Genomic DNA, 16,799 nt, shown 5'->3' on the forward strand with positions numbered 1-16,799 from the left:
TTCTTCACTGTGGCGCCGTCATCGATTGTGTGTTCCCTGATATAGGGATACACAATCGATGATGTCACACCTACAGCCACACCCCCCTACAGTTAGAAACACACATGAGGTCACACATAACCCCTTCAGCGCCCCCTTGTGGTTAACTCCCGAACTGCAATTGTCATTTTCACAGTAATCAGTGTATTTTTAATGCATTTTTTGCTGTGAAAATGACAATGGTCCCAAAAATGTGTCAAAATTGTCCGAAGTGTCCGCCATAATGTCGCGGCCACGAAAAAAATCACTGATCGGCGCCATTAGTAGTAAAAAATTTTTTTTTTTATAAAAATGCAATAAAACTATCCCCTATTTTGTAAACGCTATAAATTTTGGGCAAACCAACCGATAAACGCTTATTGCGATTTTTTTTTTACCAAAAATAGGTAGAAGAATACATATCGGCCTAAACTGAGGAAAAAAAATGTTTTTTTTATATATTTTTGGGGGATATTTATTATAGCAAAAAGTATAAAATATTGTTTTTTTTTTTCAAAATTGTCGCTCTATTTTTGTTTACAGCGCAAAAAATAAAAACCGCAGAGGTGATCAAATACCACCAAAAGAAAGCTCTATTTGTGGGAAAAAAAGGACGTCAGTTTTGTGTGGGAGCCACGTCGCACGACCGCGCAATTGTCAGTTAAAGCGACGCAGTGCCGAATTCGCAAAAAATTGGCCGGGTCCTTTAGCTGCCTAAAGGTCCAGGTCTTAAGTGGTTAAAGAGACTTTCCTATTAAAAAAAAAAATGTATGGAAAACATGCATCAAAAACGCACCACAACCACATAGATGTGCCTAAAGATTGAACTTCTAAGGATTTTTTTTTATCCTGCTCCCTAGCATTTTTAGGCAGAAGATGTAAAAATGAAAAACAAAACTAATTTTAGGACGGGACGGGGGGATTATTCCCAGTGTTGGGATTGATGGTTGGAAGGGTGGGCCATGCTCTTCAGTAGTGGGGGGCTCTGCCTCTCTAAGGATCAGTACTTTACTTCTGGGGTGCAGAGATTGGAGGAAGCTCGGGGCTGGAAGGAGGAGACTTCTAATCATAACTCATAGAGAAGTGTTTTTGTAAAGTGCTGATCTGTCATTGTGAAACCTCCTGGGCGGAGGGAATAAATGAGAGAAGTTGGCCGGAGGTCCTCCCAGATCCAGTCCGGGTTTTGTGATGGATAACCCGGTCTATGTCCGGCCCGATGAAGATTCAAAGTTCAGCTCCTTGAACCTGACGGCGGGCGACATGGCGATGTCTTCCATGGACATGTTTGAAATCTCTGGTAAACATTGTTTTTATTATAGCAGGAGGGGGATCTTCTTTTAGATCTGTTTATTTATTTATTTTTCATGTTGCTGTAAAATGACAGATTATTCAGGGCCGCCATCAGGGGGGTACAGGCATTACACCCAGGGCCGCCATCAGGGGGGTACAGGCATTACACCCAGGGCCGCCATCAGGGGGGTACAGGCATTACACCCAGGGCCGCCATCAGGGGGGTACAGGCATTACACCCAGGGCCGCCATCAGGGGGGTACAGGCATTACACCCAGGGCCGCCATCAGGGGGGTACAGGCATTACACCTGTAGGGAGTCTGATGGTCCCCAGGGGCCCGAATGCCCCCTGTTTTTTTTTTTCCTCATGACACCCCCACCTTTAGAAACTTGCGGCAAACTCGCCCCCCGTTTTTTATTTTATTTTTATTTTTTCATGTTGCTGTAAAATGATACAGATTATTCAGGGCCGCCATCAGGGGGGTACATGCATTACACCTGTAGGGGGCCTAAAAGTCCGCAAGGGCCCGAATCCCCCCCCCCTATTTTTTATTTTATTTGTTTTTTTCTGTCTCACCCCCCCCCCCCACCTTTAGCAACTCGCGCCCCCCCCACATTTTTTTATTTTATGTATTTATTTATTTTCGTCTGACTTTAGCATCTCGCGGCAGGAGAGAGAAGAAAAGACTTGACTTTTTTTTGTTTGTCAGCACCAACCCCCCCCCCCCCATCCCGCTTATCTCATCTCGTGGCTGGAAAGAGGAGAGCCCCCCCCCCCGATCCTCTGCTCCAGGGGGGCCCTGCCTAAAGCTGTTTAAGGGTCCCCAAAATTTGTGAAGGCTGCCCTGAGTCATTACCTCCCAGATACGCAGAGCCCTTTCACACCGAGGCGCTGCAAAAACGCCCTAAAGCGCCTTTAGCGCTATTACTGCGTTTTTACCACGTTTTTAGGGCGCTATCGGTAAAATTAACCCAACACTGCGGGCGTTTTTGTGGGCGTTATTGAAGCACGGGCAATTTCAGCCCTGCTGTTGTAGATGCTCTTTTTTTTTTTTGCTTGCGTGTTTACATTTTTGGGAGATCGTGTGACTTTTTCTACAGCTCAGAGCGAATTATAGGCGCTATTCAGGCGTTTTTACACCGCTTTCAATTCATTTCAATGGAAAGGGGCGTTTTTAGAGCGTTTTTTTCAGCGCCCCAAAAGCTGCTCCAAAGATGCTGCTTGCAGGACTTTTCTCAACGCCCCGCCAGCGCAACACCTCAGGGTCCGTTGAGATTCATGGAGAGCGTTTTAATGGCGCTATCTTTTAACGCTAAAACGCTGTAATAACGCTCCAGTGTGAAAGGGGTCATAGAGTGACAACCTGTAAGATGCATTTTATTGCTCATCAGGAATGCTTAGTGTGATATCAACATTGTAATTATTATTCATAAATATTTTATTTTATTTATTATTATTTTTAGAGCTAAGCATTTTGTATAATAGTAGAATCATTTTTGGTGTTTTATATTTTGTACATTAGATTGTATAATTGTATCGTAGTAAAAAGAGATGCAGATATTCCAGCGAAAGTGCTACAAATCCCGTGTGATGATATTTGGAAACCTAAAAGATACATTATTATAATTGCAGCGAGGATAAAAAGCATTTCTCCGGGGAAATATTTTTTTACCAAAACTGAAACGTTGTAATCATAAAAGATGAACAAAAAATAAATAGATCATCAACTTCTACCTACTTGGAGCAACCTGCCCTTGTGATGTGAATGTCAGGTGTGATTGGCTAATTTGCACAGGGTGGGCGTTAACGCTCCATGCAAACTGGAGCGCATAAACGCCCGTTTTTTGGGTGTTTGGGAATTTTTTGTATTTTTTTAAAAGCCCATAAACTCCCCTCTATGCACACATGGAAGCTTTTGGACGTTTATCAGCAGTGGAGTTTATGGGCCGTTTTCTGAACGCCCTATGGGCCAGTTCACGCCACATGCAGTCCAGTGCGTTTTTTTTGCTGCATCAAAAACGCATGGAAAGTAGGTTATACGGTTTTCAATGGCATAGTTCACACCAGTGCGTTCCAGTTCCAGAAAAAAAAAATGTAGAACGTGCCACATTTTACCTGCACCAGAAATGCACTGGAACACAATTGTCATTATTTAACGTTAAGAAAAATCCTGGACCCGTTCTTGTGCCAAAAAGCAGCTCCTGATCATTCCTATTGTTTCACATTTTTTCCCACAAAAAAAAAACAGCAAACAAAGTATAATAAAAAAATTGAAATATACAATAATTATCGAATACACAAACACAAAAAGTAAAAGAAAATACACAAAAATGATCAAATACGCACACAAAAAAAGTAAAATAAAATAAGAAATAACACAATGATCAAATAAGCACACAAAAAAAAGTGGGGTGAAAAAAAGCACTGGACTGCATTAAAAACGTATCAAAAACACACTGGAACGCATCAAAAACTTGTTAACCACTTAAGACCCGGACCAAAATGCAAGTAAAGGACCCGGCCAGTTTTTGCAATTCGGCGCTGCGTCGCTTTAACTGGCAATTGCGCGGTCGTGCGACGTGGCTCCCAAACAAAATTGGCGTCTTTTTTCCCCACAAATAGATCTTTCTTTTGATGATATTTGATCACCTCTGCGGTTTTTATTTTTTGCGCTATAAACAAAAATAGAGCGACAATTTTGAAAAAAAATGCAATATTTTTTCACTATAATAAATATCCCCCAAAAATATATATATATAAAAAAAAATCCTCAGTTTAGGCCGATACGTATTCTTCTACCTATTTTTGGTAAAAAAAATCGCAATAAGCGTTTGATTGGTTTGCGCAAAATTTATAGAGTTTACAAAAAAGGGGGATAGATTTATGGGCTTTTTATAATTTTTTTTTTTTTTTTTACTACTAATGGCGGTGATCAGCGATTTTTTCCGTGACTGCGACATTATGGCGGACACTTCGGACAATTTTGACACATTTTTGGGACCATTGTCATTTTCACAGCAAAAAATGCATTTAAAATGCACTGATTACTGTGAAAATGACAATTGCAGTTTGGGAGTTAACCACAGGGGGGCGCTTTTGGGGTTAAGTGTGACCTCATATGTGTTTCTAACTGTAGGGGGGCGGGGCTGGATGTGTGACGTCATTGATCATGCTTCCCTATATCAGGGAACACATGATCAATGACAGTGCCACAGTGAAGAACGGGGAAGCCGTGTTTACACTCACCTCTCCCCGTTCTTCAGCTCCGGAGGACCGATCGTGGAACTCCAGCGGCGATCGGGTCCGCGAGTCCCGCGGTCATGGAGCTTCGGACCGGGTCGCGAGCTCGCGCCCGCGACCCCACGGCTGGGCTTAAAGAGCCACGGACATGTACGTAGATGTGCCCAGCCGTGCCATTCTGCCGACGTATATCGGCGTGCAGGGGTCCTTAAGTGGTTAAAAGCAAAAATGGAAGGATGAGGTAAGTGAAGGAGGACTGCACTGAGGTAAAGGAAGATATTTAGGATTTTTTTTTTTTTTTACCTTTACAACCCCTTTAACCACTTAACCACCAGCCGCCGTCATATAACGGCGGCAAGGTGGTTGCTTAACTGGGGGTTGCCGTTAATTAACGGCGCCCCGCAGAAGCAGCAATGCGCGCCGCCTCGGGCGCGCACACAGAAGATTCTGTGCGCGCCGGGTCTATGAGACCCGGCGCTACACAGATCAGGGAAATTGACCAGTAACAGTGGTCTTTTTCCATGTGATCGCGCCGTCCAATGACGGCGCGATCACAATGTAAACAAAGCAAGGTCAATGAAAGTTTATCTCCTCTCCTCTCCTCACACAGTATCAGCGAGAGAGAAGAGGAGATAAACTGTGAGTTTTGCCATCCATACCAGTGCCCCATAGTGCCCATCTGTGCCCATATTGCCCCATAGTGCCAAATCTGTGCCCATATTGCCACATCAGTGCCAAATCTGTGCCCATAGTGCCACATCAGTGCCACATCTGTGCCTAAAGTGCCACATCAGTGCCACATCTGTGTCCATAGTGCCACATCTGTGCCCAGTAGTGCCACATCTGTGCCACCTGTGCCACACCAGAGCCGCACCAGTGTCACCGGAGCCGCACCAGTGTCACCAGAGCCGCACCAGTGCCACCAGAGCCACAACAGTCCTATACCAGTGCCAAAACAGTGCCGTACCAGTGCCGCCTGTGCCCACCAGTGCCGCCTGTGCCCACCAGTGCCGTCTGCGCCCACCAGTGCCGCCTGCGCCCACCAGTGCCGCCTGCGCCCACCAGTGCCGCCTGCGGCCACCAGTGCCGCCTGTGCCCACCAGTGCCGCCTGTGCCCACCAGTGCTGCCTGTGCCCACCAGTGCTGCCTGTGCCCACCAGAGCCACCTGTGCCCACCAGAGCCACACCCGTGCCACTACAGTGCACATAAGTGCCGCCTTCTTCTAATCAGTGCACACCAGAGCCACCAGAGCCACCTGTGCCCACCAGAGCCACCTGTGCCCACCAGAGCCACCTGTGCCCACCAGAGCCACCTGTGCCCACCAGAGCCACCTGTGCCCACCAGAGCCACCTGTGCCCACCCGTGCCACTAAAGTGCACATAAGTGCCGCCTTCTGCTAATCAGTGCACACCAGAGCCACCTGTGCCCACCAGAGCCACCTGTGCCCACCAAAGCCACCTTTGCCCACCAGAGCCACCTTTGCCCACCAGAGCCATACCCGTGCCACTACAGTGCACATAAGTGCCGCCTTCTACTAATCAGTGCACACCAGAGCCCCACCAGAGCCACCTGTGCCCACCAGAGCCACCAGAGCCACCTGTGCCCACCAGAGCCACCTGTGCCCACCAGAGCCACACCCGTGCCACTACAGTGCACATAAGTGCCCACCTGTGTCCATCAGTGCCACCACAGTGCTCTGCAGTACAGCCTCACCAGCCACCAGTATGGCAAAAAAATTCTTTACCGGTGAGCAGGCCGTACATCTACTACTTGCCATGAGCGATGAGAGCAGCGAGGAGTCTCTGTCCGATTCGGATTCGGCCTATGAACCAGTTATAGACAGTGGGTCGGATTCAGAATCTGAAGAGGAACGTGGGCCCAGGAAAAGAAGGGGTGCTGGCGTGGAGAAGCGGCCTACTCCCAGACGCGCAGGGCCGTCCACCTCAAGCGATGTGCCGTCCGCCTCAAGCGATGTGCCGTCCGCCTCAAGCGCTGTGCCGTCCGCCTCAAGCGCTGTACCGTCCGCCTCAAGCGCTGTGCCGTCCGCCTCAAGCGCTGTGCCGTCCGCCTCAAGCGCTGTGCCACTGCAACAAAGGGGCCATGCCAGCCTTCCCTATGGCCTTCAAAACCCCCTGTGGCTTCCCCCTAATTCCGGAGCAGCAAATATCCCCCCTTTCACTGCCCAGCCAGGTGTCCAGGTGAACACCGAAAACTTTTCAATGCTTAATTTTTTTAATTTACTTTTCACCGAAGATTTGCTATCCTTCATTGTGGCCCAGTGCAATCTCTACGCACAACAGTACATAAGAAGTAACCCTGGTTCCAGATATGCCCGCCCCTTTGAGTGGAGAGAACTAACCGTGGACGAATTTAAAATGTTCTTAGGCCTAACCTTTACTATGGCACTTTCAAAAAAAAAACAATTGTACTCGTACTGGTCCACCAAACCCATTCACCACATGCCACTCTTCTCCTCCCTTATGCCAAGATCCCGATATTTAATAATTATGCGGTTCCTCCACTTTAACGATAACGCCCAGTGCCCTCCCCGAAATGACCCTGCTTTTGACAAGCTATATAAAATTAGGCCACTTCTAAATTTTTTCGCTCAACGATTTCCCCAATTATATACCCCTGAACAAAACATATCCGTGGACGAGTCCCTTGTCAAATTCTCAGGCAGGCTGGGCATCAAGCAGTTCATCCCCAGCAAAAGGGCCCGATATGGGGTCAAAATGTACAAGCTTTGCGACAGAGCCACAGGGTACCTCTACTCATTCATGGTGTATGAAGGGAAGGACTCGCAACTGCATCCCCCTGAATGTCCAGAGTATATGGGAGTCAGCGGAAAAGTGGTCTGGAATCTGATGTATCCACTCTTTGGAAAGGGATACCACCTTTATGTGGATAATTTCTACACCAGCTTGCCCCTGTTTCGCTGTCTTTACCTCCGGAATACCCCAGCATGTGGCACAATAAGACCCAACAGGAAAGGCTTCCCGCAAAAACTGGTGGATCAAAAGCTCAGACGAGGGGAGTCTGCAGCATTGAGGAACCAGGAGATATTGGCTGTCAGGTGGAGGGACAAACGGAACGTCCACATGCTTACATCAATCCACGACGACACCTGCGTGGAAGTCCCCCAAAGAACCGGCCCAATCCAAAAACCAAAGTGCATCTATGACTATAATTTGTTCATGGGGGGAGTGGACTTCAATGACCAGATGATAGAACCCTACCTGCCCACAAGAAAATCCCGCCACTGGTACAAGAAAGTGTCCATTTATTTTTTTAGTTTGGCCTTTTATAACTCCTATGTAATCTACAAAAAGTCATCAGAGAACCCCGTATCATATCTGGACTATCAAGAAGAAGTCATCACCGCCCTTTTGTACCCCGAAAACCCACCGGAAAATATTCGCTCTGATTCTGTGAGCAGACTCCACGAGCGTCACTTTCCTGAGAAAACCCCCTCCCCTGAAACAGGCCACAGAAATCAGAAGAGGTGCCGGGTGTGCTCCAGAAGAGGAATTCGAAAAGACACTGTGTATTACTGTCCCGATTGTCCTTCCCAACCAGGCCTCTGTATTGGAACATGTTTCCGCCGTTACCATACGTTTCTTCATTATTAGGGACGTATGGTAAACGCAATTCTAATTTCCTGTAATTTCCCCCCCACACCCCTTATGCCACTGCACTCATACCTCTGCCTTCTCCGGAACCGACCATGGCCTGTTATACAACCACTCTTTTGCCTAACCCTAAACATACCTCTGCCTTCTCTGGAACTGACCCTGGCTTGTTTTACGACCACTCTTTTGCCTAACCCTAAACTGTACCTACATCTGCCTGCTCTGGAACTGACCCTGGACTGTTTGACCACGTTTTTTGCCTGCCCCTTGGATTGATCTTTTACCCTGCTATACTAGTGGGAACACAGGGGTCTCACATATGTGAGGGGCTCCAGAATTGTTTTTCTGGATGAAAAAACTAATTTTTTAGTTTTCTCATTCCCGGATTAGGGTCTGGTTGCCCGGAGGCTTCAAAGAGATTTGGGTGGGAGAAGCCTCTACCCCTGTCCCCATTCCCCTACCCATGGCCCGCTACTTGGACCATGTTCCTACCAGGACGAATATTTTTCCTGACTATGGACAATATTCCTGCCTGCTGCCTGGACAATTCCATTCACTGTCGCTGACCAGTGACCACGTCCCTGCCTGCTGCCTGGATCGGGGCTCTCCTTCTGTGGACAATTGCACTACTAAAACCACAGGTAATCTTCTTTTTTTTTTACCCATTACTCAGCAGAATGTATTTTAGGGTGTAATTCTTGGTATGTACATGCTGTGTTAGAAATATGAAGGCCCTTCAAAAATGTGATAGATTGTAAGGAAATTGGATGTGTAATTTATGTCCCTAGAACACCTGATGGTGCTTCTTGGATGTTGGGCCTCTGTATGTGGCCACGCTGTGTAAAAGTCTCACACATGTGGTATCGCCATACTCAGGAGGAGCAGCAGAATATATTTTGGGGTGTAATTTTTTCTATGTACATGCTATGTGTTGGAAATATCCTATAAATGGACAACTTTCTGTAAAAAAAATGCGTTTTTATTTTTTTCCACATTTTCCAAGAACATCTGGAAAAAAATGAACTGTTCAAAAGACTCATTATGGCTCATAGATTATACGTTGGGGTGTTAGCTTTCCAAAATGGGGTCACTTTGTGGGCGTTTCTATTGTCCTGATGCTCCAGGGCCTTCAAAAGTGTAATAGGTGGTTGAGAGATTAGATGTGTAATTTATGCTCCTAGAATGCTTGAAGTTGCTACTTCGGTGTTGGGCCTCTGTATGTGGCCACGCTGTGTAAAAGTCTCACACATGTGGTATCGCCATACTCAGGAGGAGCAGCAGAATATATTTTGGGGTGTAATTTTTTCTATGTACATGATATGTGTTGGAAATATCCTATAAATGGACAACTTTCTGTAAAAAAAAATGCGTTTTTATTTTTTTCCACATTTTCCAAGAACATCTGGAAAAAAATGAACTGTTCAAAAGACTCATTATGCCTCATAGATTATACGTTGGGGTGTTAGCTTTCCAAAATGGGGTCACTTTGTGGGCGTTTCTATTGTCCTGGTGCTCCAGGGCCTTCAAAAGTGTAATAGGTGGTTGAGAGATTAGATGTGTAATTTATGCTCCTAGAATGCTTGAAGTTGCTACTTCGGTGTTGGGCCTCTGTATGTGGCCACGCTGTGTAAAAGTCTCACACATGTGGTATCGCCATACTCAGGAGGAGCAGCAGAATATATTTTGGGGTGTAATTTTTTCTATGTACATGCTATGTGTTGGAAATATCCTATAAATGGACAACTTTCTGTAAAAAAAAATGCGTTTTTATTTTTTTCCACATTTTCCAAGAACATCTGGAAAAAAATGAACTGTTCAAAAGACTCATTATGCCTCATAGATTATACGTTGGGGTGTTAGCTTTCCAAAATGGGGTCACTTTGTGGGCGTTTCTATTGTCCTGGTGCTCCAGGGCCTTCAAAAGTGTAATAGGTGGTTGAGAGATTAGATGTGTAATTTATGCTCCTAGAATGCTTGAAGTTGCTACTTCGGTGTTGGGCCTCTGTATGTGGCCACGCTGTGTAAAAGTCTCACACATGTGGTATCGCCATACTCAGGAGGAGCAGCAGAATATATTTTGGGGTGTAATTTTTTCTATGTACATGCTATGTGTTGGAAATATCCTATAAATGGACAACTTTCTGTAAAAAAAAATGCGTTTTTATTTTTTTCCACATTTTCCAAGAACATCTGGAAAAAAATGAACTGTTCAAAAGACTCATTATGCCTCATAGATTATACGTTGGGGTGTTAGCTTTCCAAAATGGGGTCACTTTGTGGGCGTTTCTATTGTCCTGGTGCTCCAGGGCCTTCAAAAGTGTAATAGGTGGTTGAGAGATTAGATGTGTAATTTATGCTCCTAGAATGCTTGAAGTTGCTACTTCGGTGTTGGGCCTCTGTATGTGGCCACGCTGTGTAAAAGTCTCACACATGTGGTATCGCCATACTCAGGAGGAGCAGCAGAATATATTTTGGGGTGTAATTTTTTCTATGTACATGCTATGTGTTGGAAATATCCTATAAATGGACAACTTTCTGTAAAAAAAAATGCGTTTTTATTTTTTTCCACATTTTCCAAGAACATCTGGAAAAAAATGAACTGTTCAAAAGACTCATTATGCCTCATAGATTATACGTTGGGGTGTTAGCTTTCCAAAATGGGGTCACTTTGTGGGCGTTTCTATTGTCCTGGTGCTCCAGGGCCTTCAAAAGTGTAATAGGTGGTTGAGAGATTAGATGTGTAATTTATGCTCCTAGAATGCTTGAAGTTGCTACTTCGGTGTTGGGCCTCTGTATGTGGCCACGCTGTGTAAAAGTCTCACACATGTGGTATTCGAAAAGACACTGTGTATTACTGTCCCGATTGTCCTTCCCAACCAGGCCTCTGTATTGGAACATGTTTCCGCCGTTACCATACGTTTCTTCATTATTAGGGACGTATGGTAAACGCAATTCTAATTTCCTGTAATTTCCCCCCCACACCCCTTATGCCACTGCACTCATACCTCTGCCTTCTCCGGAACCGACCATGGCCTGTTATACAACCACTCTTTTGCCTAACCCTAAACATACCTCTGCCTTCTCTGGAACTGACCCTGGCTTGTTTTACGACCACTCTTTTGCCTAACCCTAAACTGTACCTACATCTGCCTGCTCTGGAACTGACCCTGGACTGTTTGACCACGTTTTTTGCCTGCCCCTTGGATTGATCTTTTACCCTGCTATACTAGTGGGAACACAGGGGTCTCACATATGTGAGGGGCTCCAGAATTGTTTTTCTGGATGAAAAAACTAATTTTTTAGTTTTCTCATTCCCGGATTAGGGTCTGGTTGCCCGGAGGCTTCAAAGAGATTTGGGTGGGAGAAGCCTCTACCCCTGTCCCCATTCCCCTACCCATGGCCCGCTACTTGGACCATGTTCCTACCAGGACGAATATTTTTCCTGACTATGGACAATATTCCTGCCTGCTGCCTGGACAATTCCATTCACTGTCGCTGACCAGTGACCACGTCCCTGCCTGCTGCCTGGATCGGGGCTCTCCTTCTGTGGACAATTGCACTACTAAAACCACAGGTAATCTTCTTTTTTTTTTACCCATTACTCAGCAGAATGTATTTTAGGGTGTAATTCTTGGTATGTACATGCTGTGTTAGAAATATGAAGGCCCTTCAAAAATGTGATAGATTGTAAGGAAATTGGATGTGTAATTTATGTCCCTAGAACACCTGATGGTGCTTCTTGGATGTTGGGCCTCTGTATGTGGCCACGCTGTGTAAAAGTCTCACACATGTGGTATCGCCATACTCAGGAGGAGCAGCAGAATATATTTTGGGGTGTAATTTTTTCTATGTACATGCTATGTGTTGGAAATATCCTATAAATGGACAACTTTCTGTAAAAAAAATGCGTTTTTATTTTTTTCCACATTTTCCAAGAACATCTGGAAAAAAATGAACTGTTCAAAAGACTCATTATGGCTCATAGATTATACGTTGGGGTGTTAGCTTTCCAAAATGGGGTCACTTTGTGGGCGTTTCTATTGTCCTGATGCTCCAGGGCCTTCAAAAGTGTAATAGGTGGTTGAGAGATTAGATGTGTAATTTATGCTCCTAGAATGCTTGAAGTTGCTACTTCGGTGTTGGGCCTCTGTATGTGGCCACGCTGTGTAAAAGTCTCACACATGTGGTATCGCCATACTCAGGAGGAGCAGCAGAATATATTTTGGGGTGTAATTTTTTCTATGTACATGATATGTGTTGGAAATATCCTATAAATGGACAACTTTCTGTAAAAAAAAATGCGTTTTTATTTTTTTCCACATTTTCCAAGAACATCTGGAAAAAAATGAACTGTTCAAAAGACTCATTATGCCTCATAGATTATACGTTGGGGTGTTAGCTTTCCAAAATGGGGTCACTTTGTGGGCGTTTCTATTGTCCTGGTGCTCCAGGGCCTTCAAAAGTGTAATAGGTGGTTGAGAGATTAGATGTGTAATTTATGCTCCTAGAATGCTTGAAGTTGCTACTTCGGTGTTGGGCCTCTGTATGTGGCCACGCTGTGTAAAAGTCTCACACATGTGGTATCGCCATACTCAGGAGGAGCAGCAGAATATATTTTGGGGTGTAATTTTTTCTATGTACATGCTATGTGTTGGAAATATCCTATAAATGGACAACTTTCTGTAAAAAAAAATGCGTTTTTATTTTTTTCCACATTTTCCAAGAACATCTGGAAAAAAATGAACTGTTCAAAAGACTCATTATGCCTCATAGATTATACGTTGGGGTGTTAGCTTTCCAAAATGGGGTCACTTTGTGGGCGTTTCTATTGTCCTGGTGCTCCAGGGCCTTCAAAAGTGTAATAGGTGGTTGAGAGATTAGATGTGTAATTTATGCTCCTAGAATGCTTGAAGTTGCTACTTCGGTGTTGGGCCTCTGTATGTGGCCACGCTGTGTAAAAGTCTCACACATGTGGTATCGCCATACTCAGGAGGAGCAGCAGAATATATTTTGGGGTGTAATTTTTTCTATGTACATGCTATGTGTTGGAAATATCCTATAAATGGACAACTTTCTGTAAAAAAAAATGCGTTTTTATTTTTTTCCACATTTTCCAAGAACATCTGGAAAAAAATGAACTGTTCAAAAGACTCATTATGCCTCATAGATTATACGTTGGGGTGTTAGCTTTCCAAAATGGGGTCACTTTGTGGGCGTTTCTATTGTCCTGGTGCTCCAGGGCCTTCAAAAGTGTAATAGGTGGTTGAGAGATTAGATGTGTAATTTATGCTCCTAGAATGCTTGAAGTTGCTACTTCGGTGTTGGGCCTCTGTATGTGGCCACGCTGTGTAAAAGTCTCACACATGTGGTATCGCCATACTCAGGAGGAGCAGCAGAATATATTTTGGGGTGTAATTTTTTCTATGTACATGCTATGTGTTGGAAATATCCTATAAATGGACAACTTTCTGTAAAAAAAAATGCGTTTTTATTTTTTTCCACATTTTCCAAGAACATCTGGAAAAAAATGAACTGTTCAAAAGACTCATTATGCCTCATAGATTATACGTTGGGGTGTTAGCTTTCCAAAATGGGGTCACTTTGTGGGCGTTTCTATTGTCCTGGTGCTCCAGGGCCTTCAAAAGTGTAATAGGTGGTTGAGAGATTAGATGTGTAATTTATGCTCCTAGAATGCTTGAAGTTGCTACTTCGGTGTTGGGCCTCTGTATGTGGCCACGCTGTGTAAAAGTCTCACACATGTGGTATCGCCATACTCAGGAGGAGCAGCAGAATATATTTTGGGGTGTAATTTGTGGAATATACATGCCATGTGAGAGAAATAACCTGTTATAATGACAATATTGGTATGAAAAAAAAAAAAAAAAAAAATCTTAATTTTGCAAAGAATTGTGGGAACAAATGACAACTTCAAAAAACTAACTATGACTATTACTAACTACCTTGGAATGTCTACTTTCCAAAAAGGGGTCATTTGGGGGGTATTTGTACTTTATTGGCTTGTTAGGGTCTCAAGAAATGAGAGAAGCTGTCAGTACTTCAGGTGTGATCAAATTGTTCAATTTTCAGAAATTGGTACCATAGCTTGTAGACCCTATAACTTTCACCCAGACTAAATAATATCCAAATTTTTTTTTTTTTTTTTACCAAAAATATGTAGCAGTATGCATTTTAGGCCAAATGTATGAGGAAAAATTACTTTTTTACAAAATGATATGATAGAAATGAAGAAAAATTCATTTTTTTACAAAATTTTCGTTCTTTTTTCATTAATAGCGAAAAAAAAAAAAAACGCAGAGGTGATCAAATACCACCAAAAGAAAGCTCTATTTGTGGGAAAAAAAGGACAAAAATTTCATTTGGTTACAATGTTGTATGACTGAGTTATTGTCATTCAAAACGTGAGAGCACCAAAAGCTGAAAATTGGTCTGGTTATTAAGGGTGTTTAAGTGCCCAGTTGTCAAGTGGTTAAGTTGTTTTTTGTGTTTTTTTTTTTTTTTTTTTTTTTAAGGTGCAATTGCCATTAAAGTAAGGGTTACAGAAGCTCTTCTCCCCTATAATGGACTTGCCCCCCCCCCCCACACAAAGCGAAAAAGTAAAATACAAAATATAGAGACAATGGGCTAGATCCACAAAGGAATTACGCCGGCGTATCTATTTATACGCCGCGTAATTTCAAAATTCCCGCGTCGTATCTTTTTTTTGAATCCTCAAAACAAGATATGACGGCTTCTGGGTTAGATCCGACAGGTGTACGCCTTCGGATCTAAGATGCAATACTTCGGCGTCCGCTGGGTGGCGTTTTCCTCGTCGGGTATGCAAATTAGCGATTTACGACGATCCACGAACGTACGCGCGGCCGTCGCATTTTCTAACGCCGTCTGTAGTCGGCTTTTTCCCGCGTATAGTTAAAGCTGGTATTTTGCGGCGTATACATAGAATTGCCATGTTAAGAATGGGCGTCGTTCCCGTGTCGAAATTTGAATTTTCTTTTTTTTTTTTGCGTACGTCGTCCGTGAATAGGGATGGACGTAACTCACGTCGAAGTTCAAAAAATGACGTCGTTGCAACGTCATTTCGCGCAAAGCACAGCGGGAAATTTCTGGACGACGCATGCGCATTTCATTCGGCACGGGGACGCGCTTCATTTAAATGAAACCCGCCCCCAACCCACCCAATTTGAAATCCGCCGCCAGAAATACACTACGCCGCCGTAACTTACGGCGCGAAATCGCTGAGGATTCGAAAATGCGCCAGGTAAGGTACGGCGGCGTAGTGTATCTCTGATACGCTGCGCCGATCTACATGTATGTGGATCTGGCCCAATACGTAAATAATGATCAAAGAGGAAGAAGAAAAAAAAAAACAGAAACAAATAAAAACAGATACTGTACAAAGAACACTAAATGAACTAAACTATTGTAGACTAAAATAAACCACAAAGTAGCTTTTGTTTTTTCTTCTATGTAAGAAGCTCATTGAGGGAACCTGAGAGTTTCAATTTTGCTTCCATTTCCCGGCTCATCTGTGTTTCAAGGAACATAGGGCCAGATTCAGTAAGATTTGCGCATTTATTACGGAGGCGCAGGGCAACGATTTTGCCCTGCGCCCCCGCAATTTTTTTGCGCTGCCCTTGATTCACGGAGCAGAAGCTCCGTAAATTGCGCGGGCGCGCCGGCAAAATGCCCGGCGCAAGAGCGCGTAATTTAAATGATCCCATAGGGGGCGGGAATCATTTAAATTAGGCGCGCTCCCGCGCCGAGCGTAGAGCGCATGCTCCGTCGGGAAACTTTCCCGACGTGCATTGCGGCAAATGACGTCGCAAGGACGTCATTTGCTTCAAAGTGAACGTGAATGGCGTCCAGCGCCATTCACGATTCACTTACGCAAACTATGTAAAATTCAAATTTTGCGACGCGGGAACGACGGGTATACGTAACATTGGCTGCCCCTGCTAATAGCATGGGCAGCCTTGCGCGAAAACTGCCGTACGTAAACTACGTATATTGCGTACGCAGGCCTCGCGCAACGTTGTGAATCGGTGTTAGTATGCAATTTGCATACTCTACGCTGACCACAACGGGAACGCCACCTAGCGGCCATCGCAAGAATGCAGCCTAAGATATGCGGGCATAAGAGCCTTATGCCGCGCAGATCTTAGGCTGCAGTCGGCGTAACGAGGTTCCTGAATCAGGAGCACTCGTTACGCCGGGGGAAGTAAGCAATTGCGCTGTGTAACCTATGGTTACACAGACGCAATTGCTTCTTGAATCTACCCCATATTTGGCATAGTAAAAAAAAAAAAAATGTGTGTATATATAGATAGATACCATAATGCGGCAGTTATTCAAAAACGATGTGTGTTCATCTCAACCAGAAGACAAAAACAAACAAAATAAGACTGAAAATAATAACACTTTGCTACCGCAAAACCGTAAATCCCACAGTGGATCCCGGAGAAAGACGGAAAACCCAAAAATATCTATGATCTACCGTATATACTCCAATATAAGCCGAGTTTTTTGGTGCTGGAAATGCCCCCCTCGGCTTATACTCAAGTCACCTTTCTGCGCCTGATCTCCCGGACTTTGGGGACCC

At 44.4% G+C, this 16,799-nt stretch overlaps 1 protein-coding gene across 1 annotated transcript in view; it reads left to right on the forward strand.

Moving 5' to 3' along the window:
• Positions 1-1,130: 1,130 nt before the first annotated feature.
• The window catches only part of LOC120944465 (collagen alpha-1(I) chain-like), a 72,368-nt gene continuing 56,699 nt past the window's right edge, over positions 1,131-16,799 (forward strand). The window contains exon 1 of the mRNA XM_040358522.1: positions 1,131-1,315. Coding sequence (XP_040214456.1) covers positions 1,207-1,315 — 109 coding nt within the window. The 5' untranslated portion in view covers positions 1,131-1,206. The remainder of the gene's footprint in view (positions 1,316-16,799) is intronic.

The sequence above is a fragment of the Rana temporaria genome, chromosome 6 (genome assembly GCF_905171775.1).
Source record: "Rana temporaria chromosome 6, aRanTem1.1, whole genome shotgun sequence".
Lineage (NCBI taxonomy): Eukaryota > Metazoa > Chordata > Amphibia > Anura > Ranidae > Rana > Rana temporaria.